Below are 25,638 nucleotides of genomic sequence, written 5' to 3' on the forward strand. Positions count from 1 at the left end.
AGAAATCTATTGTGGTAAAGGCTCATACTCCGGAGAGGGGGGAAAAATCACAACCCAAAGATTTAAGGCAACAGGCTGGAATTCCAAAGCTTTTTGGTTTGCTAACATACCATTAAAATTTACGTGAATGACAAATTTACAAGACTGACTTCCTATAAATATGGCTGTGTTAAGAAATTCAACATAGCTCTGTGAATCTAGTCTGTGAATGAAGCTGTATGCAATTGCGTTTTTTTTTCATATCTATGAAATTGGTATAAATATGGGGGGAATAAATGATCAATGAGTGTGATTGGTCAGTAATCAGAAATCATGGGGGAAAATGTACTCTATTTTATGCATTTTTCTGTAATGACTGCCATGTTTTTAAGTGATTGCTTAAGTTTTTCGATATTTGCTGAAGCATTAATAGAGATTGATTTCAAAGACGTGCAACATGTCTGGTTAACAGCAAGCTTCTTGTTTGTAAAATTGTACTTAAACTTTTAAAATGAGAAAGCATTGTGGAGGCCGGCTTCCTCAGACTTGTTATGGGTTTAACTCTTATCTTTAATCACAGTTGGGACATTCTGATCTGTGCAGTTGGTTCATGGGATTTTGGGCATGTTCTCTAGTATTTCAATAAAGTGACCCAGCAGCCAAGCAGGATAAAGTTGAGGCAAAAATCCAAAGTTATCCAAAACAGCTCCACTGATGCTCACTGACGTAAATGAAAATGCTGAAAGTTCAGGCCAACAGGATACAGTCGCAGTGTTTTCAGAGCTTAATACGAAGGCCAAAGTTGTCGTCCTGTAGCTGGTACAGAAGGCTTACCTTGGAAAGGATCTCCCTGCTGCAGCAGGTCAGGAAACTTGCACTGTCCATTTTGAAAACAGAACTATGAATCTGAGAGAAACTTCAATATACTTATTGCAAAGAGAACTTCATGAGTAAACATTTCTAAGCTCTCTGGTGAATGGCATACACCAAAGGTACTCAGATGGGTTGTTTTTTTTTTTTTTGATAAAGCACACCTGCAAGAGAAGGAGAAGCCATCCACTTATTATATTACAATAAAAGCACAGGGAGATGCATTTTTCAGTGAAGTTGGTTGTCAAAAACCAACATGATAACAAAACAAAAAAAAGCATATTTCTGTCTCTTGCTTTGTTAGCAGAGCATGTGTTGCATTTCAGACTTTGAGCTGTTCACACATCCGCATATTTTCACGGATGTCTAGGGGGCATGCCCATGTCATGGATGGTCTAGGAGGCTTTTTCCCCAGAATCATCAAAGGAGAATGTTTTTAAATACCCCTGTGACTTCTTAATTCCCTGGTCTGTTTTTATGGATCTGGATTATCTCGTTTCATCTCCTGTCACCCCAGTGATGATATGAAGAGGAGTGTGACTCTTCAGATTTTAGGGCAAGCTTTTCTCTTGGAGAGGCTTCAAGAGATGTCCCACCTCCTGAGCGTTTCAGGGAAATTTAATCTGATCACAAAACAGCTTTTTTTTTTTTTTTTTTTTTTTTTTCCTTCAGATTTGCAGTGGCTTTTGCTGCGTGTAATGCTACAAGGAGCAAAGTAGCAACGTGTTGCTCTTGAATCTGCTTTCACATGCTCCTCCCAGCGTGGCTTGCAAAATGAGATTGCGAGAGCAGCTCTCTTATCCCCTCGGGGTTACTCACAGCTGAGGTGGGCACCCTCGCTCCTTTGAGAAGCAGCAGGATTTTCTCGGGAGCACCACAGATGTGCAAATGCTTTCATTTTCTTGCCTTCCCCAGTGCAGTTCCTCTAAGGTGCTGTGGGCTCGGGGCTGCTCCATTGTCCAAACACCCCTGACACCTGCCAGCCCCTCCACTGCCCCGGGGGGGACCGCTGTCTACAGCACCAGGAGATAAGGTGACATCTGGGAAGCCTTTCTAGGTCCCCCCCAAGCTGCAGATTGAGGGCCTTGCTGCCTCGTCTTGTGGAGCTGTGGAGGAGGGACTGCGCTGGACTAGCGGCAGCAGCAGAGGAGGAGGAGCCAGAGCTGGCACGGAGCTGTTCCTGCTTACAGGGAGCGGATTAGCACCTCTCCATCTCCGTGTGCTGGAGGGGCTGCCCAGGGGCATGGCCTTTCCCTGAATGCTTCCCCAGGTAAGTTTCCCTCCGTCCTGTTGCATCTCCATCCCCTGCAGCTGGATGCAGCAGGAGGAGCAACCCAGGGACTGCTCCCCAGCTGTGCAGGGCGGGAGCTGCTGGGGGAGGTGGGGAAGGAGGTTGCATCAGGGTTTCCTTACGCCTTTTTTCTGGGTGACGGCTGTCGCTTTTTGTTTAAATCTCAGCCTTAGTTGCTCTGGCAGTGCTGGTGGCATTTTGTTTGCGTTCCTTTCTGGGCTGCGTGCGCCCAAAGCAGAATGTTGACCGTCACCAGGGCAATAGGGCTAAAAATATCGGCATTCACATGCTGCCCGTCCGTCATCTTTTGAGCCCTGCTCTCCCTCGCTTTTCTTCTCCCTCCTATGAAAAACAAGTAAAATCAGAGGATCTAATAAAAGCTGCTATAAAAAGCCTTTCTTTTTCAACAATAAGGGACGTATATTTTACAGAGATATATTGAAGTAAGCCTGGTACTGGCTGGTTTCCACAATACAAGCCTTAATGGGGGACTGTGAGTTCTGCCACATGGTTTCTCAATCCCTCTGATTTTGTTTGCACGGAGGGTGACGTTTTGTTTGCTTTTTCCTGTATGTGTATGTGTTTTTTCTTGTGTATTTGGGGGCTTTTTTTTTGGGGGGGGGGGGGGGGGGGGGGGGGAGGAAGGTTGTTTTTAAAATGGGCCTGTGTTTTGCTTATGAATTAACTACTCGCTTTGATCTCATTCATCCCACTTCCTATCACTCAAAGGTAGCAGCAGTAAGAACCTGACAGGATGAAGACCTGTCCCCCAAAGCCCAAAGGCAGAGCACACACTATCACACTCCTCTATTCCAACCTTGAAACAATCCCTGCCTGGCAGCAGAGAACCCCATCCCCTTGCTCAGTGAATCTTTCCTCTCCTTCATGCCACTGTGAGCAGGGGCTATGGTCAGTCTACAGCACTTCTTCTCTGCCGCTCCTTCTCGGTCACTCTCGTCCCCTGTGCTGTGGGGTCCCACCCACGGGATGCAGTCCTTGATGAACTGATCCGGCGTGGGCTTCCCACAGGCAGCAGCTCTTCCAGAACTGCTCCAGATATGGGTCCGTACCACGGGGTCCATCCCTCAGGAGAAAACTGCCCCAGCATGGGTTCCTCACAGGCAGCAGCTCCTGCCAGACCCCCTGCTCCTGCGTGGGCTCCGCTCCACGGGCTGCAGCTCCAGCCTGGAATCTGCTCCAGCAGGGGTCTTCCACAGGCCGTAGCCTCCTTCAGTCATGTCCGCCTGCTCCACCGTGCTCTCCTCCATGGGCTACAGGGTGGAGATCTGTTCCATGTGGGGTGGGATCCATGGGCTGCAGGGGGACATCCTGCTCCACCATGGTCCTCACCACAGGCCGCAGGGGACTTCTGCTCTGGCGCCTGGAGCACCTCTCCCCCTCCTTCTTCACTGGCCTTGGTGCCTGCAAGGCCGTTCCTCACTCCTCTCACTCTCCCGGCTGCTGCGTGGTGCAGCGTTTTTTTCTCTGTCTTAAATATGCTCTCACAGAGGCGCAAAACAACATCGCTTATTGGCTCAGCTCTGGTCAGCAGTGGGGCCCTTACCAACCATGGGGCAGCTTCTAGATCCTTCTCACAGAAACCACCCCTATGGCCCCCTGCTACCAAAACCTTGCCACGCAAACCCACTACACCCCAAGAATTGGGATTGACACCCATCCAAAGCCACATGAGAGCAAATGCTTTCCATCCCTTACTATGCACACACACACGTGCTCCTTTCAGAATTACAAAGTACAAAAACCTGAGAAAATGGTTAGTGAAGGGAAGGAGGGAAGAGCTGGTAGCTTGCTGATGCTTTCTAGTCCAGTGACTAGACTGGCATTTGTGGATTCCTGGCCCCAGTGCCTAGGCAAAATCTTAACTTTCCTGGAGTTTTAGATCTTGAATCTTTCCTCTGAGGAAAAACAGAAGTATCACTTATAATGCTTTAAAAAAAAAAAAAAAAAAAAAAAAAAAACAAAACCTGCCGCTGTATTTGGATCCACAAACAGTAATTGAAAATGTAGGAAGGTACTGAAAGTAAATATGTTCAATTCAAAAAGAAAAGAGAGCACAGCCATTACATTGGAATACACTGAAACTGTAGTTTTGTATTCTTTCTCTCTGCCTTAGCTACGTCTCAATCCAGTTTCATACCAGAACAGCTCAAATAAAACCACCCAGGTGTTAAAACAGCCCCGTCTTTGCTCAAGAGATCTTTCCCAGATCTCAAACGTATTATAAACCCAAGGCTTGATAATTGTGAGAATTAGGTCCCTGACTTGCTTCCAGCAATTCATCAAGGAAGGAATTTGTTGGCTCAAGCATTCTGGCACAACTTGACTTGTGTTTTATACTGCCAGAGTAAGGTACAGGGCTTCAAGAAAAAGCTGTTAGCATTGATAGGTAGTCGGTGGAGCTGCCGTGACAAAGAACTCTAGTAAGCCTTGTCTTCAGACATGTGCATGCAACCCTTATTAACTCAGACTTGTGAAATTACAGTAAATATTGGTACACAATTTCATTTAGGACACTGACATATCTCTTGTTACCATCAACAGAACCAGCGATGGACCATTTAGTCTAAGTAAATACAATGATAATTACCCACAGTCAGCTTGGAGCTTACTATCCCTCTCTCTGAGAAGTATCTCTCATTGGATATAAGCTGTAAAAAAGAGCCATGTTTTCTCAGCCTTGTAGAATGCAAGTTGTATATATTTCTAATCTTCAAATTGGGCTGTGAGGTTTGTTTTTTTTTTTCACCTGTTTTATAAGGAAGAATATAATATCATTGAAAAGTTTTGTGTATGGAAAATAATATTACTTCTGTAACTTTTCTATCTTTGTTGCTTTCATTAGGTCTGCCACAACGGTGAAAGAAGATACGTTAAATGAGAATGAGGATTCATATGTGAGAGAAACGGCATGATTCCCATGCATGAGAAAAGTGAGGTAATTAATTAGCATCTCAAAGTACAGCTTTAGTTAGAAGAACCCTCCTTTTCCTTTCCCTTTTCTTGCTGCATCTGTTAAACTGCTGAACAGAATGCAGAGAGAAATCTCTGTGGGAATTTCTTATCATTAACAGAAGTTCAGTTTTAAAAAGTGTGTTACGTTGGATTGCTGGAAATCACTGGCTACAATTTCAGCCTGTACTAGAAAATAAATCACTAAGATTCACAGTCAGCTGTGGAAGAGAATTAAATGGACTTGGGATTGCTTCTCTGCTTTCAAATTGTGCAGATCAGTCTGATTGCTGAAGTTATTCATGCATCTCTTCCCTTTTTTCAACTAATAAAAATTTTAAAATCACAGTTTTAACCTTCCATTATGCACAGTTCTGGTGTTGACTTCTATATCTTTTTTTTTAAAAAAAAAAAAAAGACTTGCAGCAAATGGAAGAATAAAATTCTTAATAGAAAAGGCACTTTCAGTTAAACACACGGTATTGGCTGTAAAGATAAGTACTGTATGGCATAGCTTTATATGCACGTGTGGTTGGTGATAGCAGGATCACAGGGTAGAAAACTAAGTAGCTTCACGCTCAAAAGCTCACAAGATTTGGTGTTCCAACTGTGACTCTGAGTAAGGGCTATATATATATATATGAGACAGACAAATAATGGGAAACGTGGAACTGTTACTGGATGAAAGCCAAACCACAGTATAGGCAAGAATTCCACGTCCGTGCTATGACAATGAGCTGACATGAAGTGGAATAACTCTAAGGGAAGGTAGATGATTAACTTGTCAAAAATAAGGACACCAAAACGAAGTGAGGCATATACCCAAAAATGGTCAAAAAGTGCCTTGGCTATGAATATGGATAAGCAGCTGAATTAGTATAAAAGAGCACCTTCAACAAACCGTGCTTCAGGAAACCTGGGTAATACTTCTCTTCTACCTTGGCTTAGCAGCTTGAGCCTTCCACCAATGGATCACGTGAGTGATGCTTGCACCAGCCACCTGCGCTGTTTCTTTCATCTTTATGTAATAACGAGTGGGTCTGGTTATTTTGGTTCAAAGCTTTGTAGCAGAAATTATTTAGGAGTTATGATAAAGGTACTGTCTCACTGGGATGATGCTAATTGTTAACTTCTTTGTGGAATCCAGTGTGGAAGCAGAACCTTATCAAACTCTAGAAAATAACTGATAAATATTTAGCTCATACCCAAGACAATCTGAACCCTGGTTGTTAATATTGTTTTTCTTCAAGTATTCTTCAGCTGAACAGGTACTATGCGTTCAGCAACAGGAGTTCTGTTAGTCACAGATAAAAGGTAAATGTCCTGCAGCTTCTCATTTGCAGATCTTTGTGGGGTATAAAAATAATCAGAAAATGCCTAATGTGCTACAAAGCTCTGACCTGGACCTTGCACATCACAGCTGATAGCAGATGTCTGGTGCACCACTACAAATACAGACAGTGCTGCTTCTGAGAGGATCTTAACTGCTTTCATTTCAGGAGAGACCAACAGGAGACACCAAAAGTGCCGATGGGAATATACAAACAGAAGAAACTGCTCTCTTGAATCACTCTGCTCAGCAACCTCCAGAACCAATACCAGGATCTTCAACATCTTCAAGAACATGGAGGCAAACATTTGCTTGCCCACCCCAGGGTTTACTGGCCCTAACAGTGACGAACGGTAAGTAAAAAAGCACAAAACTTTTAGTTAAACTGAGAAATGGCAAACAAAGTACTTGTTTCTCTGGATGTGATGATTTCTAACTATTTTCCTTAGAGATAATGACGGGAAATAGCTATGTTTTTGCACATCATACCTTAAACATTTTAGCAGAGGTAAAACAAATATTCGTATTATTTTTGGTCCTCTATCTTGTATTCTGTGTTTAATGTGGCAGATGTGTCTTTGCATTGTAAATTGTTTTTATCAGAAGAAAGACCTCCTAATTCTCATCTTAAGTCTCTTCTTGTGTGAGAACATCAAGATGATTATAAACACCGTGCATTTTCCACATGCTAGATGGGTTTTTATTGAATTAAGGCAACAAAAATGAGGCTGTGGTGATAGCTTCCTCTGTGTGGAATACCCTATATTTTAAAAGCTGAGAATCCTAACTCCAAGACAAATAAATTCATTTTGTTTAAGATTTGCCCTGCACTCTAATCTCACGTAAGAGAATGCCTGGCTAACCAGTTATTTCAGGCTTTTCCAAGCAAAAGATATTTTCTGTGGTTTTGACTGTTTTTACAGTCTCTGCCCTCTCTCAGTTGGGATTCTTTGATATTATGTTTGGAAAACTACTGGTCTCCCATCACTCTCAAATACAAATAAGAAAAGTCCACCCCGAAAATGCAATATATTTCCTTATGATTATGAGAAAGGGGATTTATACAACAAACTTTTTTTTTTTTTCTCCTTCCCTCTTCTGCTTTTATAGCTATGCATCTTTGTTCTTGCTGCATAGCTGTAGGAACAGACTTGGAAACCTGGAAAGAGTGTAACATCTTCACATGTTCTGTAACATGTTCACATATCTTTTTTTTTTTTTTTTTTTTCTCTCTGTATTATTCCTGTTGGATTGCTGTACCAAGAGCAGTATCTGTACTACCTTAGGCTTACCAGAGACATGACCTTCTTCAGATATTTTTCCCCTAGGGATAGCAATGCACTGTATGAACATATCTAGCCAAAAAAAAAAAAAAGAGATACTTCATGAAGTTCCTTTTGAAGTTAGCCTAGAGCTGCAGTCATTAGCTCAAAGACTTGCCAGGCTGTACAGCAGCAGGCTCCTACTGCAGCTGTTAAGCAGTTGAAGGAAAATAGTTGAAATGCAAGATAAGTTTTGTGAAAGTCTTGGCTTTGCTTGGGACCTATTAAGTGCTTTCCACAGTCGCCTAAGATTTTTCTCAATGATTTTTGGACCCTAATGATTTTCTTATTACCATTTTCTGAAGTATCTTTGTGTCTGCAAAATCAGAACATCGGCTTAGGGAGCATTAAAGATTAAATGCATTGTTATGATTAAACTCATTTTTAAGGTAAGAAGCTTTAATTCTGGGATTTCATTGCACCTTTTTGCCTAGTGGAAAAAGAAATGTGACCTCATAGTGAACTTTAGCATTAGAAATGATTAAATATGAATATTTCTGTTCTTGTTCTAGTTGCACTCGTGGCCCTGGTTTGGGCTGTGGTTTGGTCCATCACTGGCACCGAATGTCTCCCAGGTGGAAACCTGTTTGGAATTATGTTTCTTTATTTTTTTGCTGTCATTGGTGGTAAAATTTTTGGACTCATTAAAATACGAACGCTGCCACCTCTCCCTGCTCTTCTGGGTAAGACACCCTTCCTTCTTTTCTTCCTGCACAGCAGTGTTGTTTAAACAAGTGACATCTGCGTGTTAGATACGTTTGGATTAGGAATATGCAAACTGCAGAGTCCCCAGATCTGTAGCTTTTCCAAGCGATTTGTGTCTGCTCCCCTTGGAGAAGGTGCAGAACGTCGCAGACTGGCTCAGGTGAAATGGCCTGGATGTTACCGAGCCTCCTCTTTATCCTCTTGGTTAGATCAGGTGTGATATTGTGAAGTACTGTGGTGCCAATGAAACTGGAAAAGGCTGCCCCCTTATTGTGCTTAGTCTATGAACAAGTAGAGCTCTTGATACAGGGAAGTCTTGGTGGCAGAGTGGGCTAAAAACATCTGCCTGTAGCGTGTTTGTGATTTGTAACCTGCATAGCTGGTGGTGTCTCACACGGTAGCACCTCTTAGAGGAGAAGGGCTGGATAGCTTTGTATGTAGCACCCATCAGGCAGCGTGCATAGTCGTGTACTGCTTAGCTTCACGAGTGAGAGCAAATGCAAATGAGAGGGAGGGAGGTTTTGCATGTGGCATGCCTGCAGGAGCACAAACAGACTTTTACAAGCAGGGAGTCTGCCCTAAGTAAACATCCACCTTAAAAAAAAAAAAAAAAAAAAAGTTTCTGACCATCTGGATTCTGCTTTTTTCAGTTCCATCTGTATCTAAAAGCTGAGCTGAGCATGAAGCTGCTTGTCTGACCGGCACTAATGAACAACAGCAACTTGAGCATGATGGCACATGTCTGGCGAGCTGCTTGTGTTCGAGTTCGTTGTTCACATCCATGGTCTTTGAGGAAAATCAGAGCAATCTGAGACAGAAGAAGGAATAGACCATGTCTTTATGGAGTCTTTTTTTTTAATTTTTCCCACTAAAAATACAAATTTTATGCTCTTGCATAGGATGCATAGGAATCCTTGCATTTAATCTGTATTAAGTGCACTGTGGCTGGCTTAGCACTCCGCACCTTATAGCGAGCTTCTGCATGAGGGGAAAAAAGGAATGAAATTAGTACAGAAACAGTCACATGGTATACTTCAGGTATACATTGCAGAGAGGTGTAGCTGGCAAGGTGAAGCAGAACAACGAAGGTATCTTTTAAGGTGGTGAGGTTTTTTCTTTGTGAAGCAGACTTCCAAACTCGTGTAGATCCGGTACACACACAAAAAAAATTTGCAAAGAGCATGTGATCATTATGCTAGCCTGATATAATTGTCACAAGATACAGCAGGCTAATAATGCCACTTTTTTTTTTTTTTTTTTTTTTTTCCTGAGAGGGAGTGGGAAGAACAGTGTCCAAAAGTTTAGTGTGTTCCAGGACAAACCAATTCCACAGCCAAGGCTTACAGGCTCACATCAAGCTGTGACCAACCTGAGCACAGTATTTATTTACTTTCTGCTTTTTTTTTTTTTTTTTGATTTCCTGTTTGTTAACATGATTAATATGAAATTACACCATGAAAATGCAGGTCCCAATGACTCAAAGATACAATCAACCTTTACAGACCTATAGATAAAGTTACCCTTTTCCATACTTACCTGTATCTTTCCAGAGCTCCAGTTCTGATAGCTTTGCAGGAAGTCTCTGCTTAAAAAGTTTTGCTAATATTTGCAAAAGGTTGGATCTTACAGGTAGCTTAAATAAAGGATAAGAGCAAGTTCCTGATATTCTCCCCTTTTTTCCCCTTTGCATAAAAGTTGTATTGCCAGAGCATTTTAAAATCGGAGTTAGTCCATGATGAGCTGTTTCAGCTAATTTTCCAAGGAATTCAGCATTATGATTCCTGTGATTGTTGCATTTCTTATACCTAAAAGGATTTTTTTAACAGTTTCTAACATCTGAGATAAATATACAATATTATTACATGATCTTACTCTCTTCATTTTAAAACAAGCTGACAAGCAAAATATGTTTAAGGATCAGAGCTGGTTTTGCTTATGGTATGTATGACCTGCACTTAGTGAACAAATTTGAATTCTGTTGACTCTTGCTAGAGTTAAAAAAAAAAAAAAAAAATTAGCTACAGCTAAATTTATTTACTGTGTTCTAGACATCTTTCACTGCTTTAAGCATCTCTGTTTCAAAGTACCCATCTCTGAAACAAGGCTAATACAGAACCGGAGCTGTTTCTTTGTCTCTTATATATCGCACAGTGTTTATTTTAACAATTTGAGGTAAGTTTTCATTGCAGTCAAACAAATCATTTGACAGCAGTTTGTTTGCTTTCATTTAAGGGATGCTACTTGCTGGTTTTCTCATCCGAAATATCCCATTCGTTAGTGACATTGTCCAGATCAACCTAGGCTGGTCTACAGCACTGAGGAATATTTCTCTTTCAATTATCCTGACTCGAGCAGGACTTGGCCTGGATCCAAAGGTATGGCACCAGCCATTCGTCTGGGGTATAAAGCATAGAAGAGCCCTCTAAAAAAATGCATAATTAATTATTTAAAATTATTGACCTGTTCCATCTTAAAGGATTTGTGAATTAGAGCATTACAGAAAGCATAGTTATGACTTGTATAGTCTTGTTAATCAATATTGGTGACTGGATTTGTAGAGTTGGTGAGCAATCCAAAAAACACCTGAAGGAAACTGATTTTATGACTATTTACCCCCCTTGCCTTAAAGAAATGTCCTTAATTTTGTGAGCAGGATGTCCTGAGGACACACAATGCATCATAGTCTGTCAGGAGGCGTTCACACTGCCTGACAAACTACCTGTCATTTTACACTGACAAACTAAAACAAGTAATGAAGGGAGTCCTTATCCTGGAAGAAAAATGTTGTTTGTGCTGACACAAATCAAACAAACAAACAAAAACTTTTGTCTTTTTCATTTTTTCCTTTCTCTTTTTTTTAAATCATTCCAAGTTTTATGCCAGTATGTTAAATTTAAAGATAATTCCAGATGAAACAGTGCTTCACAGCACTGTAAAGGCCATAAATGCTTCTGTGAACAAAATAGTTTTCCTCCACATGCTTGAGGAATTCATTTTCCCTAATAAATTATTTATAATTTTATAATAGATAATTTGTAATAAAGTATTATAATTTATAATAAGTTATTTTCCTTAATAAATTTATATTCCCTGAATTAATTAATAAAAGGTTTTGCTGGATCAAAATCAGCTGAAATAAAGCTGTGCCATATTGGCCCTTATCTATTTAAGTGGCTGTTTGAAGTTTATAGCAAACTTAGTTTAATTATAGCTAGTGCAGGTCAACAAATCTGGTTTTCTTACCCACAATGAAAACTAGGGAGTTTGATTTTTCAGCTATTTAGGAAAACAGGGTTTTGTCATTCTTGAAATACGGTTTTCTTATATTACGGTTGTTCATTTTATGAAGATATCGAAGCTTGTGTATCTTGTATTAGCGTGTCCTGTGCATTGTTACACACAGCTTGAGTGCCCAGTTACACGAGATTGCTTTTCTTTCTATTCCCTGACAACGTTTTTGGCCAAAGGAATTTCATCTTTGACTCATTTGTCTCCCATGTGGCAATCGAAACTGTCATTTGGACTCCATATGTAGCAAGGCTTTGATGTGCTTACAATTGTTCCTTGTGTAATTGAAGCCGTGAAGACAAAGATGTCAGTTGCTCTGGTGATTCTCAGCCCTAATTATGCTGGGATAAACCGCGCCAGTAAAAACTGCAACTCATTGTGATTTTTTCCATGTCAAAATTTAGGGACTCGTCCTAGCAGAGTCATGGTTGTGACTAACTGCTAAAGGCTGCTTTTAGAATCGGAGACTCAGTTTTAGAGAAGTTTTTGGATAGAAGTTGCAGAGCCAAAAGGAACTTACTCTACTCTGGGTATCGAGTGAGAGTCAGCTGAAAGAAATGCTTGGCTCCTTTCTCTAATTTCAGGTAGTTTTAACTGTTCATCATTTGTTCAGATTTGAGGATGATTTTTTGGGGTGCTCGTGCAACTTATGGGATGAAAGCAAAATCTTCCGTGGACGGAGTCAGATGGGTTAAGGGTACGCTTTTCAAATGATACGTTGCTCAAGCGTCTCCTGTGTTGTTTGCACTGCACAAGAAGCCAAAGAATCCTCAGCTTCCCCTTCCTCCAATGTGCAGGGACCTTAGGAAACGTGTATTTGATGGGTTTCACTGCCACACTTGTAACTTGATACCCAAATTCAGTTGTGCTTGAGCCTGTCTCTGGCATGGGCCATGTAAAAAAATAATATCCCACACTTTGGCTTAAAGGGAATTCTTTCAATAAACTGATTGGACCACAAACGTTATTCCTCTTTATGAAGCTAGGGGTACTGATGCTAATGTTTGCATTTGCTTTTATATTGTAGGCTCTTAAGAAACTCAAAGCAGTCTGTTTACGGCTCTCTTTCGGACCATGCCTCTCAGAAACATGCACAGCTGCTGTTCTCGCCTATTTATTCATGCATTTACCATGGCAATGGGGATTTATATTAGGGTAATGTACTCTCTTTTCTCCTGTATGACAAAGGTGCCTATTTTCATGCTACGGCTAGATGATCCAAATGCAGTTAGTTCTCTGCCAAGCAGACGCCTCAATTTAATGCCAGTTAGGAAGCTGTGCTTAGCCCATGTGGTTGTTTGCTTACCATTCATGTCTGGGTCTGTGGCTAATTTAAAGGTCACATTTCCAAGCTGTGGAGGAGTACTTGCATCATTTTTCTTCTCTGTTTGTGATCTGGGCATTACAGAAGGAAGAAGGATGGTGCAATCCCTGGGTTTTTAACCACAACACAAAGGGCTTTTAGGGACAGAAAATGATACTGCAGTTTTGTGCTCAAATGCGGAATTTCCCCTTTGTGAGATGCACACAGGACAGCCTTCTGTCACAAGTTGAGGATAAGGATATGGCATCATTAAATTTCGGAGTAATATCCTTGAAGAGGTAACATTTTCAATCTAGGTTGTGTCTAAACTGGTGGACTCAGGCCAGACCACATACTAGATAGAGCAAGATGGATGCACTCCTCTGCCACATGCTGAATTTTGAGAAGGAACTGGGCACTCAAATTGTAAGCGTGTCTAGACCAGGTTACTAAAGTGGACAACCAAGGCATGTATCAGGGAGTACAACTGTGTAAAGTCAAATCTTAGTCTATGGAACCCTTTATTTGGAACACTCAGTTACACAGTCAGGAAGTAAAAGCTGACTGGGAATCTGCATGAAAATATCCCTGCTTGTAATGAGCAGGGAAAAGGACAATATCTTATGTAAAGGTCGATGTGAACTTCAGGAGAGAGATCAGAATGTTCTGAAGTGCTTTCTTTCTAAGAGAGGCTGACACCATGTGTTTTCAGTTTCGTTCTAGGTGCAGTCTCTCCTGCTGTTGTGGTTCCCTCAATGCTGATTTTACAGGCTGGGGGATACGGAGTGGAGAAAGGTGTCCCAACTTTGCTAATGGCAGCTGGCAGCATTGATGACATTCTGGCTATTACAGGCTTCAACACTTGCCTTGGGATGGCTTTCTCTTCTGGTATGCTGCTTAATCTGGAGGTGGTGACATCCAGGACAAACTGTGATATTTTGAGGCATGCATGCTCTGTTATGACTGCCTGGTTTGTATCTTAATGACATCTCCTTGTCAAGTTCATGAATGGACTTGAATATTGATAGAGAAATTACCTGTGGTCAGAAAACTGACTTCATGTGCCTCCATCCACTCTGAGTTGTGGGTCAACTTTCAAAATACTTTTTTTTTCTTTTTTTTTTTTCCCCCGTCTACTCCCTCAGCTGCCGAGTCTGGCCCCTGTGTATCCATTATAGGTGCTCCCAAAGTTGCACTGTCTGGTTCTTTCAAGCCCATGGGTTCTCTCCTGACCCCTTCCCTCAAGTAATTTAAAGCTGAAACTGTCCTGGAATCACCCTCACAGGTCAGTGTGGTGTCTGTGTGAAGGGTCTGTTTAAGGGTTACTGAACACACTTTTCTTTTGTCAAACAGGTTCCACTCTATACAATGTGCTCCGGGGAGTGCTGGAGGTTGCTGTTGGCATAGCAGCTGGGGGGATTCTGGGAATGTTTGTTCGGTATTTCCCAAGCCATGATCAGGTAAAAAATATATATAAATAGATTAAAAAGCCTGTTATATAAGAGATTCTTCACTAAGGGATGCTATTCTTATGTTATCCGTTTTCAAGTTTCATACGAAGCTGTTTTTTGGGAAAGCAGTGTACAGCTCTAACAGCTTCTAACGTTTCAAAGCCTGTGGAGCAAGGATGTGTTTTAAAGATGATTACTTGCTTACTGCAACAATACCAATGTGTGATCTCACAGGCCTTCCTGATGCAGAGCTTGGAGCCCAGCTCACCATCCTGCTCATTGAAGGTGGTGGTAATGTTCACATGTAAAGGGAAAACCTATTTCAGACAGTAGAATAATCATCAATTAAATTGATGTGCAACTCATTTACTTCTCTAAAATGTTTCCATTAGGGCTAAGATAACATAGACAGATTCAGGCTTCAAGTGATCAGGCATATTAACATCAATTAGAATGTGTTACTTCTGATTAAAAATTATGCTTATATAAAGTGATAGATGGATTTACTTTCAAGTATAATTAAATGAACAGAAAATTGTAGAAGTAAATAGATACACTCTGGATTACTGAAGTCAATTTCCAAAGTACCTATTGCCCTTGGTGGGACCAAATTTTCTTAATAAATAACATGAGAAGTGTGGCACGGAAGCTAATCAAATAAACAGAAACGGAGGGCAACAGAAGAGAGAGAAATGTCTGCTATGAAACTGGAACAAATAAAACTAGCCTGACTGGCAGACATTTGACTTATCCTTAAAAACATTTAGTGGCATGGATTTCACCCCTCCTTGGATAAACTGTTCCAGCTGCTTGACTGTACAAGCAGAAAATCCAGTTATCATAGAGTTGAAGCACGGGGGTTAGAATCATGTTCCTGGTGATACAAAAAGTATGTTGGCAATAAGCTTCCGGATGGGCAGAGGAAAAGAAATGTTGAATTTCTGAAATTTTAGTTTGCTAGGAAGAAGTGTCGAAAAAAAACTTTCAACACATCTGAGGAGTTCAAGTCTCATTTGAAAGCTTCAATTCCTTCACAACGGTGCCCTTTATTGCTTTCAAATTAATAAGCATAGACTTTTTTCTCAATTTCTAAAAAGAAATTTACTCTGTTTCTTTCTTTCTTTCTTTCTTTCTTTCCTTGATTGCAGACATCTCTGTCATGGAAGAGATCGTATCTTGTACTTGGGCTGTCCATGTTTGCTGTTTTTGGTAGCATCCGCTTTGGCTTCCCTGGATCAGGAGGGCTCTGCACATTAGTCTTAGCTTTTGTTGCTGGTGTGGGATGGTCTGATGAAAAGGTGAGTGTTTACAGAAAGAAGCATACCATACAGAAGCTCGTTTGAATGCACAGTTTCACAGAAGTTTGAATTTCTGTCAGAAGTGTCAGTGGTGCATTTATGAAACTTTAGGGGGAATACAGATTTAAAAAAAAAAAATCTGCATTTATTCTGGAAGTCTTTTACATTTAGTGCGACAGAAATTTACCATGGATGTGGATAAGGTAATGAATAGTGACAGTGAAATGCTCACAAGCTTTCCTTACACATCAGCGTAAAAGTCAATGCCTTTTAAGCCCCACAGAGATTTAATTGTCATGGCACTTGAGTAGGAGTCCAGAGCTTTGTCCCAGAGTTGTATGATGGTCTCTGTAACCTTAAGTGGTCATTTTAAGGTAAGATTTACTAACAGGTATCTAAATACAGTTGTGTGCATGGCCTGAATACCCTGAGCTTTTGCTCCTTGTGATTTTGGGAGACGAAATGGAAAGCATTATCCAACCATTTTTTCATCTTTCCCAAATCCTTGGCAGTGTATTCTGAACAAATATAGAGAGCAGGATGCCCACACTAAATGGTGATACACAGCCATACAGAAGCCATACAGAAACCATACAGAAGGCTGTTTCTGAGCCACTTTCTCTTAGCTATGAAGCCTGCTTCCTCTTACTGTTGCTGCTCCACTGCATTTCTGTATCTTGGCACATCTCTTTTGCTTGATGCCACCAACACTTCATGTTTTGAGGTCATCTTTCTCTCCATAGCTATAGCCTTGAGACATGCAATAAAGAAGGTGAGAAGAGAATAAAGGAAAGGGAATCAGATAGATAATTATTCCCATCTAGACACTAACCCCAGGAAGATCTCAAGGTTTGTTAAAATAGCAAGCAAGAAACCATGGTTTCTATTTAAAATACTACATTGTTGTCCAATTTTAAAAGAAGGGAATCTTGAGATTTAAGTACTTAAGAGCAGTACAACTCATAAAGCTCACTGAAAGCTTTTAAGCCCTTTTAGAAGGAAGGTCCTTAAAAGAGGGTATGCAGTTTATAAATGCTTAGCTTAAATTATTTTGATCTGTAGGTGAGACTTGTTGGTTGTAAAGGTGATGACTTCAAATGCGAATAGCTCTTTTTGTCAAAACAGCCAGAGATGTCTGTTTACTGTACACTCAGTATTTTACCAAGATTTGCCTTCTGAGCCTCTCAGAGGCCACTGCCTCATGCTGTCCCCAGTGGAAGTTACTAACAAATAATGTCCACAGAGAACAAGGAACATTTATCTGCTTCAGCAATAGTGGGCTGTAAACAATCTGAAACAATGCTAACATCTGTAAAGAGGATTGCTTCTCTTCCAAAAAAAAACAAAGGGTGAGATAACGGGGAGAAGTGCGGCAAATAAAGAAAAATGTTTACAGGCCCATGTATTTCTACCTTATTTTCTCTAATGTTGCAAAAGTTTTTGCATTGCAGTTAACTACCTTTCCACTGACTGAAGAGCACGTTGCAGGATCAGTCCCAGAGAGAACATGAGGGACAGGACACATCTGGGTCTTGGATTGATTCAGTAACAGAGCACTGCGCTTGCATTTTCACAGACTCCGACCTGTATGTTCATTTGCTATTGCAGAACCCAGTTAATTAAAAAAGAAGTCTGTTAGATATGCTGCATGTATCTCTTTGTATAAATGGAAGGGTCCTGTTTACCTTGGCAGCAACTTGTTTTAGGAAAAGTGTCAGGTGTAAAGTTCAAGCACAAGCAGAAAAAATGGCTTTGCAGTTATATAGTACATCACACTGTGAATTTCAACACTTTTTACTGATATGGGATATCAGGCTTACTCCGTCTAGTTTTGCTCCTGCTCACATGGAGATAGGCTTCTGCCTGAGTGTAGTATGAGCAGACTGAGGTCATTACTGACATTTTTGAGGGTCTGACTCTGCTCAGGTACAAACAGAAGGACAAGTGTAAGCATGCAGTTACCAAAGGCTCAGAAACTTCATGGCAAAACAGCTGAAACTGCATCTTCTTAAATGCTGAAATCAACTGTGCTTTATTCTTCTAGTCTGCAAACTGCTTTGTTACTGTTCAAACATCAGTCACTTTTATTTCTCTTCTCGAGATAGCAAACATTTATTTTCTGACAAAGCAAGACACGCTCTGACCTTCAAATGGTACACAACTGATTTTGAATCATTTAGTATTAGGGCAGAGTAGCAGTTTACCATAAACTGTCTGAGGAGCAAGTCTGGACAATCTTCATGATAAGTTTTCACTTTGTCCTTTGATTAATTAAATGTGTGTGCTTGATTTTTATATTTATTTTTTTTGGTGAATTTCAATATTATTTCTTGTTTTCATTGCAGAGGGAAGTAGAAAAAATTGTCGCAGTTGCATGGAATATCTTTCAACCTTTTCTTTTTGGTTTAATTGGCGCAGAAGTATCTGTAACATCTCTTAGACCTGAAACTGTTGGTAAGATCATTCGCTACTTACCCAACTTTCGTTACTAGCTTCCAAAAAAGGTACCTTTGCACAGAAATAGTGAGAAGTATGTGTCTTTGTTACAGGGCTCTGTGTTGCTACGTTAAGCATTGCCCTAGTTGTGCGAATCATAGCAACATTCCTGATGGTGTGTTTTGCTGGGTTTAATTTCAAGGAGAAGGTATTTGTCTCGTTGGCATGGATTCCCAAAGCCACTGTCCAGGTAAAACAGTGCATCATCACTTTCATTCCAGGCTACATCTGTTGTCCTTAGCACGGCTCTTCCTAACCAGCACAGCAGTAATCACGGAGAGGATCAGGCCTCTTAGCAGCAGAGCGTAGTAGGGCAGTTTAGAATACGAATTCTCCACTAAGTCTGCTTGAAAAGGGCGTAGGGGACCTTCCACGTGAGGGTGTTTTGCTTACATTCGAAGTTGTACTAATCATAGTGAATTGCACATACATTTGTATTTGTATTTGTACAAGTTCCTTGTTGAAGTAAATACTTCAAAATACTTCTCTCTGCTATTGCAGATCATTGTGCCTTTATGTACAGGTTTTGAGGACTCTCATTTCCCTCTTAAACCACATTCTGTCTGCTGAGACAGTCACACCAAAGGCTCAGATAGGGTTTTCAGTTTGTGGTCACTTTAGTAAGGGGTGGTCTGACGGGCTTATTGGTAGAGAAGCCTCAGGCTGTTTGCATTCCTGCTCAGTGATCAGTCACTAGAGCTTTGCCTCAATAGCATGATTATTTGCAAGCAGAAGTTAATAATCAGAAGAGGCAAGGATTATTGCAAGATTTGCAAACTAAATATTCAGAAGCTGCTGCTACTAGTTAGCCTGCTGTCAGGACACATTCTCGAGGTGAGGAATTTTAAGAGCTCCAACATGCAATCTGCTGGTCGTGCCATCTCCAGAAATGGCATAACATATCAGCTAAGCTCCTCCACAGGAGGGACCCACCCAGATAAATTCATTAGCTTAGGAAATTCACAGTGTAGCTAACTGAAATTTGTTCTTCTAGGGCCAACAGAGCCCTTACTTTTCTATGTACTAGAAACTAAGGGGTTTGAATATGTTAAAAACTTTGAATTTATGTTAAATGTGGACCCTCCTGTTAGATGTGGATTAGACCTTTTTCCCGGTTTCATTGGTAAAGGTTACTTGCTCCATTTCAACAGTGCTTCCTTTCCTACAGGCTGCAATAGGTTCCCTTGCCCTGGATACAGCAAGGAGTCATCAGGATGAGCAACTGGAAAAGTATGGAATGGACGTGCTGACGGTAGCTTTCTTGGCTATCTTGATCACTGCTCCAGTTGGAGCCCTGGCCATTGGCTTGGCAGGGCCCAGACTTCTGCAGAAGGCGCAGACAAACAACAAGAAAGATGAGGAAGGTGCCGAAGCTGGAGAAGAGGCAGAGGCCTGTGAACCTTCGTGAGATGGACATCGACAGGAATATGGTCCTTCAGCACTGACGCTTTTAAGTAAACACATTGTGCCTGTAATCTTTGTGGAGGAAGCCAAAACAAGTATTGGTTATATGTGCTATTCCAAAAGTAGCTCTGGTGGAGTTTTATAAAATATGTCAAAGTGTTGATAATGCCTTAAGAGATGAACCAGCTAAACACATAGGCTGGCGAGGCCGTGAGTCACTCAGAAGTTAGCAGTCAACAGTTACTTGAAACGTGTGGGTGTGAGGCCAGGGAGAGGATCAGAATTGTTCAGGCATGGAGTGGAGTCATGAGGTGGATAAACAGAAGAAAATGGAGACTAACGTGAATAACTTCTTGATGGTTGAAACCGGGCCGTAAGATGACAAGTTCAAGAGCTCAAAGAATGCAACTGTTGAATTAGAGAGCACTGACGCACAGTGAACCAATCCTGCCATGGGTTGGCGATTCCCTCTCCTTCCTCATCCAGGTCTCAAAACTTGCTGTTTCCCACTGCTGTTCTCCCACACATCGCACACGTTCCTTTGTGCCTGCCAGTTTTGGTCTCAGCAAGGAGCAGCAAGCAGTTCTTGTGTGCTGGAGGAGGCAGCTGGGTCCAGGGTCCATCAGGGCGGTGGTAATACAGGAGTACCTGGTGCTGGTAGAAAGGGCTGAGCTTGAAAATAAGACGAGAGTTTCAAGGAGGACTGGGAGAGCGTTCTATGGGACTGGGACAGCTGCTGCTTCATGTGTACCTCAGCTCTTGTGCAACACTATGATCTGGACGAGGGCATCGAGTGCACCCTCAGTAAGTTCGCAGATGACACCAAGTTAGGTGCATGTGTCGATCTGCTTGAGGGTAGGAAAGCTCTGCAGGAGGATCTGGATAGGCTGCACCGATGGGCTGAGGTCAACTGCATGAAGTTCAACAAGGCCAAGTGCCGGGTCCTGCACCTGGGGTGCAATAACCCCAAGCAGAGCTACAGGCTGGGAGAGGAATGGTTGGAGAGCTGCCAGGCAGAGAAGGACCTGGGAGTGATGGTGGATAGTCGGCTGAATATGAGCCAGCAGTGTGCTCAGGTGGCCAAGAAGGCCAACAGCATCCTGGCTTGTATCAGGAACAGTGTGACCAGCAGGGCTAGGGAGGTGATCGTCCCCCTGTACTCAGCTCTGGTGAGGCCGCACCTCGAGTACTGTGTTCAGTTTTGGGCCCCTCGCTACAAGAAGGACATCGAGGTGCTTGAGCGGGTGCAGAGAAGGGCGACGAAGCTGGTGAGGGGCCTGGAGAACAAGTCCTACGAGGAGCGGCTGAGGGAGCTGGGCTTGTTCAGCCTGGAGAAGAGGAGGCTCAGGGGTGACCTTATCGCTCTTTTTAGGTACCTCAAGGGAGGCTGTAGCGAGGTGGGGGTTGGCCTGTTCTCCCACGTGCCTGGTGACAGGACGAGGGGGAATGGGCTTAAGTTGAGCCAGGGGAGTTTTAGGTTAGATGTTAGGAAGAACTTCTTTACCGAAAGGGTTGTGAGGCATTGGAACAGGCTGCCCAGGGAAGTGGTGGAGTCACCATCCCTGGAAGTCTTCAAAAGACGTTTAGATGTAGAGCTTAGGGATATGGTTTAGTGGAGGGCTGTTAGCGTTAGGTTGGAGGTTGGACTCGATGACCTTGAGGTCTCTTCCAACCTAGAAAATTCTGTGATTCTGTGATTCTGTGACTACGTCAAGCTGAGAGCGGCTGTGTTCTGGCCCTGGCTGCTGTAGGACAGGGGAGAGCTCCCCTAGGATGGGGTTTCTGGCAGGACAAGGCCAAGGTAGCAAGGAGTTGCCCCCTTCTTCCTCAGCTCTCTCCGGAGAACTCAGCAGAGTTCTGTGGCAGACCTCAAACCAGGATTTATGGGTCAGCAGGTATCTCCTGTTACTCTGTCCTAAATTTTTACTGATTTGGCTGAGAGAATGCTGTGATCTGGTCCTTCTCACATCTGCATTTGGGTAATTGTATAAAAAGTAAAACAAGTATTTACCAAAAAAAATAACAAGTTAGCTCTCAGTGTTCCAAGAGGTGGATGGCTGGCTTGGCTGTGGAGATCGGAGGTCTCTCAGATTTGGCATGGCATTTTAACCTCTAACTGATACAGGAAAGTAATAGACTTGAACAGCCTGGAAAAAGCAGTGCTGAGAGGGATGGTACAAAGTGAAAGAGGCCTCACCACACCTTCCTTCAGATAGGCTGCGATGTGACAGCACTAGCACCCTCACGCGTTGCCAACACCCAAGTTGTGTGCGGCTGTGGATGATGGTAATGAGTGGCAGTGCTCATTTTGAATCTCTTGCCAAAATGTTTCACCAGGGAGAACAAAAAGTGAGCTTTGGTGGTGTTCTTTTGGTTTGGTTTTTTGATTTGTTTTCATTTTACTTAATAGATGCCTCCTGCAGAGTCAGTGCAATATAGTTCACATTTGACTTTCCCATATGACTTGTTACACTTTTCTTTCTCCTTGACTGTCCAAAAGCCAGGAATAAACCTCCTTTGTTGATCAAAACCCTGCGCTTGCCTTTAGGTTTGTATCAGCTTGGCTTTGGTACTGCCTGTTACAGATATTGTCAAATCTTTGCTACATTTTGGGTGAGTAACTGGCTCTAAGTAGGTCATTTTCTGCTCCTTTAACAAACACGGAGTCAGTACAGCATTCCTCAGAATCTAAGTTTTATTTATTTCTTTTTTAAATAAGGATTTTATGCTGTGGTCGTAATCGAGGTGGACAAGGGCTATCTGCAGAGCTCTATGCTGCAATTCAATTTTACAAGATACTGTACAGAATATCTTTGTGTCCAGAGATTTTCAGCAGTGTGGGGAATGTGCAGTCCTCAGTTCCCGTTTGTTCCCTCACCAGAGGAAGGTGCTCTCAAACTGCACAGACTGATGCGTGGTTGCAGTGCTGCACTTGGTGCTTGCTGTGTCCACTGACTTCTGTGCCCCTGCTGCCTGCTTTAGGTGGCTGACAGAGGCACTCAGTTACTGAAATAGGGGTGGTTTAGAAGGAGCTAATTGTAATTGGAAATTGTAATGTCTGTAGACTTAATTGATACTGTGAGGGAATAAGCTGTTTAGTTCATCAGTGACTATTGCATAATAATTCTACATGAGTAAAGTTCACAAGGGGAAGCTGTATATGGTTCATTTTTTTGATCTAGTTTTATACAAATTAGAACCCTCTTTCAGGGAGGCATCATTATGCCACATTTGGAGTCTGTTCAGTAACAGAAGTGTAAACAATTAAAGTCCTTTAAATGTGAACACGACCCTAAACATGCAAGCAAACCTCTGACAAACAGTTGTTCATGATGGCCTCTAATACTTGCTTACTATCATAACAGCATCTCATAAATTGGATTTATCGTGTTCCCTTAACCCCTGTGCACTCTCAATTTATTCGTCAAGATCACTCCCCACACTGCTCTGAGACCTTGAATAGCTGTACCAATGGAAGTGTTTTTGTCTTCTAATCCAAACTCAATTTTCCTTTCCTCACCACTGCGTGTGGCTGTTACGAGACCCGTTTCCCTCGACCTTTATTAAATCGTGAATCCGACTGCAGCTCTTAACATTAGTCCTGCAGATCTAATATGAAGAGCATTAATGCTATATAATGCTCCTCTCCTTGTCTTCTGGACAGGAACAAAACGGTTGTCTTCTCCTGAGAAGAAACATAACATTAGGGCTGAGACTGACAATTTCAGCTCATTTTAAATAGCTGTTAATTTAAAGAGATACGATTTCACTTTATATCTGAGTTTGCATGGGTAAAGCCACAAGGCCACCTCCCTTTGAACAAAATGCCATGAAATCATTCTTGAATAATGCATAAATTCAAGCCAGTAAAATCTTTGTGCCGTGCCAAGCATTCTTTTACTTGGAGGAAATAAAATCAGGGGGCAAGCTGCAGTAACCTATAGCCAACGGAGCCCGGCTGCCATGCAGACACAATCACAGGGTCACGTGGAGGAGTACTGAGCACTGCGTGCACGTGCAGCACCAGAAGGTTGAGGAGAGCCTCTGCAGCAGAACAGTCTGACGGCACAGCGTGGTCCTGGCGGCACGCGGCGGGCACTTACAGCAGGCAGCATATGGGAAAAGACAGAAATGGGCCATCTGGACACAGGAAATCGCACAAGCTGGGGATGCAATGATAGTGTAATTATAATCACTGTTTTCTCTCTCTTTTACAGCCAAACTGCACATTCTAGAGAACTTGGATGAAGTCTAAAATTAATTGTGAAACACTCAGGGTGTAATATGGCCGCAAAACGGTGAACAGCAGTTCTTGCATTTTGCTTTTTCAATACAGAGTGCAAGAGCTGAAATTCAGTGCCAGATGCATTTCACATTTACTTTGTCTAATAGTCAACCCAGGTCAGACACCCTTCTCTAAATTTATCCATTTACATGTTTCATTGGAGTTCATTACAACAAGTCTTCAAAATCATAGTTAAAAAGAAAGGTAGGTACCAGTGTTTGAGTTGCGTGCAGAAGGCACGTTGCAGCATGCCGTGTCTGCCTTTTCTGGCTTTTGCTTTTTCCTGACTGTGAAGAGTTGGTCTGCTGCCTGAGTCCTGGTCTTCCTTAGAACTGGGCAAATTTATCCCTTTGTGTAGAGCTTCCAGATGAGGGCAGAAAAGTCACCCAGTGCCAAGATGCGACCAAATATATTCTAGCAGGTAATTGGTTCAACTCTGTCAACCGAGATAAAGGGTTCTGCTGACACTTTAGTTCTTAGCTAACCCCATGGACCTCATGAAGATAATTTGAACAGATAAGTAAACTGTGGTGGTTTTTTTTGGAGGGGGAGAAGGAGGGGTGTCTGCTTAAATGGACAGACTTGCACTTTGAGTGCAAGCTAACTGTTAAAGGAGTCAGCAGTGACTTTTTTTTTCTTACTTTGGCATCTGTCTTCTCAAGGACAATCATTTTAACTTCAGAGGGAAAATTCCTGCATGTGGCTTGCAGATGAAGAATCCAAGCTGCAAGCAGCACAGGATCAGATAAGCCAGTCCTATCCAGTGCTGTGAACTTAGCGGTCCAAGCAAATTTCATTTATTTGGCGAGAGCTGTTGGTACAGACAACAACCTTCCAAGGACTCCTGAAAGCAAAGAGGATGAGTGACTCTGGTAGCTGCTGGTGATAGACTCTCCTGATTCTCCTTCATCCCGGGAAGTGTTTTGCAGCCTTTCTCAGCGCTGATGCAAACGTTAATGCATTGCACAGCAATTTTCACAAGGCAGGTAGGCAAAAACTGAACTCTTACTTTGATAACCAAAGCAGCAGCAGCAATCTTGGTTTGGATTTTCTGCAGCAAAAATACCATAGCCAGTGTTGTTAAGCTTTTGTTTATTTCAGTTTTATAGCTGTACTTTTGCAGACGGTACTTGCAGAAGATGAAATTATATTTTCTGGCAGGGGTATTAAACCTACAAGTATGTACAATCCACGTATGTTAGGGCTCCTCACTGCACCTAACATAGGCCTGCTTCAACACTGCATGACAACACTTTTAGCTGAGGCCATGAGAGATAGTATTCCCTTCACAGACTCTGAAATACAAGGAAATGGTTCTCTATCTTCCTTATGACCTTAATTTTAGTATCATGTAGAAATTACTAAAATGTCCTTTCTAAAACGGAGCTGTGAGTGCTGCTGGGGCAGTTCCAAATATGCTCCATTCCCTTACAAACATAAGCAGAAACAAGTGAAAAACTACGTGTTTTGTAGCCGTAGTTGTAGATAGTTTAGCAGCAGTCACCTCTAATAGTGAGCAGGAAGAAAATAACATTACATAATCAAACTGTCCTAGAGCTAGAGTCGAGAGGCCAAGCTTTACACTGTCGTTCTTTTGGAATAGCGCTGTGGGAGAAACAAAACCACTTTTGCTGTACTACGTACAC

General features: G+C 42.1%; 1 protein-coding gene across 1 annotated transcript; it reads left to right on the forward strand.

Moving 5' to 3' along the window:
- The first annotated feature begins 1,981 nt into the window (after window positions 1-1,981).
- On the forward strand, window positions 1,982-20,783 carry LOC311209153 (sodium/hydrogen exchanger 9B2-like). Its single transcript, XM_084286341.1, has 12 exons — window positions 1,982-2,119; window positions 5,004-5,096; window positions 6,610-6,793; window positions 8,275-8,445; window positions 10,700-10,842; window positions 12,783-12,910; window positions 13,771-13,946; window positions 14,412-14,518; window positions 15,658-15,807; window positions 18,153-18,261; window positions 18,357-18,493; window positions 19,472-20,783. Exons 2-12 carry the CDS (start codon window positions 5,070-5,072, stop codon window positions 19,709-19,711), a joined length of 1,572 nt encoding a protein of 523 aa, XP_084142467.1. The 5' UTR covers window positions 1,982-2,119; window positions 5,004-5,069; the 3' UTR covers window positions 19,712-20,783.
- The last annotated feature ends 4,855 nt before the right edge of the window (window positions 20,784-25,638 follow it).

The sequence above is a fragment of the Netta rufina genome (assembly GCF_964035555.1).
Source record: "Netta rufina genome assembly, chromosome: 4".
Classification (NCBI taxonomy): domain Eukaryota; kingdom Metazoa; phylum Chordata; class Aves; order Anseriformes; family Anatidae; genus Netta; species Netta rufina.